Source organism: Rhinopithecus bieti, unplaced genomic scaffold (assembly GCF_001698545.2).
Source record: "Rhinopithecus bieti isolate Rb0 unplaced genomic scaffold, ASM169854v2 scaffold_52066, whole genome shotgun sequence".
Taxonomy (NCBI): domain Eukaryota; kingdom Metazoa; phylum Chordata; class Mammalia; order Primates; family Cercopithecidae; genus Rhinopithecus; species Rhinopithecus bieti.
The window spans coordinates 393,079-395,268 of record NW_016820486.1 but is presented as its reverse complement, the minus strand read 5'-3'; the positions used below and the strand labels follow the sequence as shown (position 1 = coordinate 395,268).

General features: G+C 43.1%; 1 protein-coding gene across 1 annotated transcript in view; it reads right to left on the bottom strand.

Annotated features, from left to right (window-relative positions):
- Positions 1–2,190, bottom strand: part of MAP7D3 (MAP7 domain containing 3) — a 36,174-nt gene that overhangs the window by 7,813 nt on the left and 26,171 nt on the right. The window contains 1 exon segment of the mRNA XM_017859809.1: positions 991–1,084. Within this exon segment, the coding sequence (XP_017715298.1) occupies positions 991–1,084 (94 nt within the window).

Here is a 2,190-nt window from a genome sequence, read left to right as displayed (position 1 = left end):
CAGTGGCATGATCTCTACTCACTGCAAGCTCCGCCTCCCAGGTTCACACCATTCTCCTGCCTCAGCTTCCCAAGCAGCTGGGACTACAGGCGCCTGCCACTACGCCTGGCTAATTTTTTGTGTTTTTAGTAGAGACGAGATTTCACCCTGTTAGCCAAGATGGTCTCGATCTCCTGGCCTCGTGATCCGCCCACCTTGGCCTCCCAAAGTGCTGGGATTACAGGCGTGAGCCACTGCCCGGCCTCGTCTTACCTCTAATGTTACCTCCTACCTTCGGCTTTCCTCAATGCCCTAAGGCAGACTGAGGGGCTCTTACTGCTATGTTCTCATTGTATTTTCACCAAACTTCTTTCAACCCAATCATCTTGTGGCAGTATTATGGTTTGCTCATATGTTTGTCTTCCCACTGGCTATGGCTCCTTCAAGCTCAGGCCTTGTCTTTTCACCCCTTCATTCCCAGCACCTAGTAGAGGACCTGACTTTCCTGTTCAATATCCACTGGCGGGAAAAATATGGACAAATAATGTTTTCTCAAATGGCAATTACTATTACTACAAAGTGGTTCCTACTTGTAAGGGAGTCGATACATTTGAGAAAGCATTCAATTTTTCTTAATGAAGTGGAAAGTGGAATTCCACCTGTGGTCAATCATGGATGCCTTGAGGAGTTGAGCTCTGAAATGCTGGCAATCGTCACATTCAACTGAGAAAGAGCTGCTGTCTGCAGTCTATTAGCATGATCTTTAAAATAATAAGCAGCAGCAACTGTTATTTATTGAGAGTTTATGTGTCAGACACTGTTTTAGCATTACATGGATTTACCTCACTGAAATCTCATATCTACTCTAGGAAAACGACATTGACTTCCCCTTTTCAGATGGGAAAACTCAGCACAGAAAGGTTAAGTGACCTGCCCAAAGCCACACAGCTCAAAAGCAGAGGAGCCCCTGGATATGAACCTAAGCAGTCTAGCTCCTAAATTGTGACTAACCTGATGGAAACATTTCATTCAATGAGTCCTTGTCGCTTTCTTCGTTGTCAGCCTCAGCCTCTTCATATATGTCATGGCTGGATGTTTCTGTGACCTATGATTAACAAAGGAAATCTTGATTATGACTAATATTCAATCATCCTGGTTTAGAATGTCAACGAAGTCTGACTTCAAAGCTGGATCAATGGCTAACTTTTGTCATTTCAACGAAAAGGTAAAAAAATCTAACCTCTTTTAACTGGCCCCAAGAATCTACAGGGGATAGGGACAGGTGCCTGTAGCTGTGTCTTTTGGCTAGGAAGACACTCAAGAATGAAAGATTTCCCTGGGCAGGAGCCAAGGGACTATAGCTTTGTGTTGGCATTTGTTCTCTGCCTGCTCAGAACCTTAACTAAGGCGGGATGGGACGAGTCAGTGAATAGCTAAAACGTTTTTGACTGCTGTTTTTTTTTTTTTGTGGGGGGACAAAGTCTCACTCTGTTGCCCAGGATGGAGTGCAGTGGCACGATCATAGCTCACTGCAGCCTCAAACTTCGGGACTCAAGTGATCCTCCCATCTCAGCCTCCCAAGCAGCTGGGACTACAGACGCATGCCACCACACCTGGCTAATTTTTAAATTTTTTTTATAGAGACAAGTTCTCACTATGTTGTCCAGGTTGGTCTTGAGCTCCTGGGCTGAAGAGCTCCTCTTGCCTTGGCCTCCTAAAGTGCTGGGATTACAGATGTGAGCCACTGCACCCAGCCTTAGGTTGCTGCTTGAGGGAAAACTCCTAATGAGTTGAATGAACTTTGACATGATGACTCCCAGCACTTTTTGGAAATGACATTTCTACTGTAAATTCTCATGTCACTTAATGTAAATGACCACAACTGGGTAACTGCAAACAGACAGAATATCAGTCTTATAGCATAGAATGTAAAAAGCACAGAATCTGGAGGAAAAAGGCCTTGAATACATGTGCTCCATCAAAAGACATGACATTGGGGTAGGCAAATAATTATGAAACAGACCACAAGAACACTCACCATAAGGGAAAAAAATGATAAATTTAAGCTTGTTAAAATGAAGAACTTACGTCTGGTTCATCAATAGACATTAGGAGAGTGTGAGGCAAACTATGGCATAGAAGAAGATACCTGCAATATATATATATATATATATATATATAGATAGATAGATAGATAGATAGATAGATAGA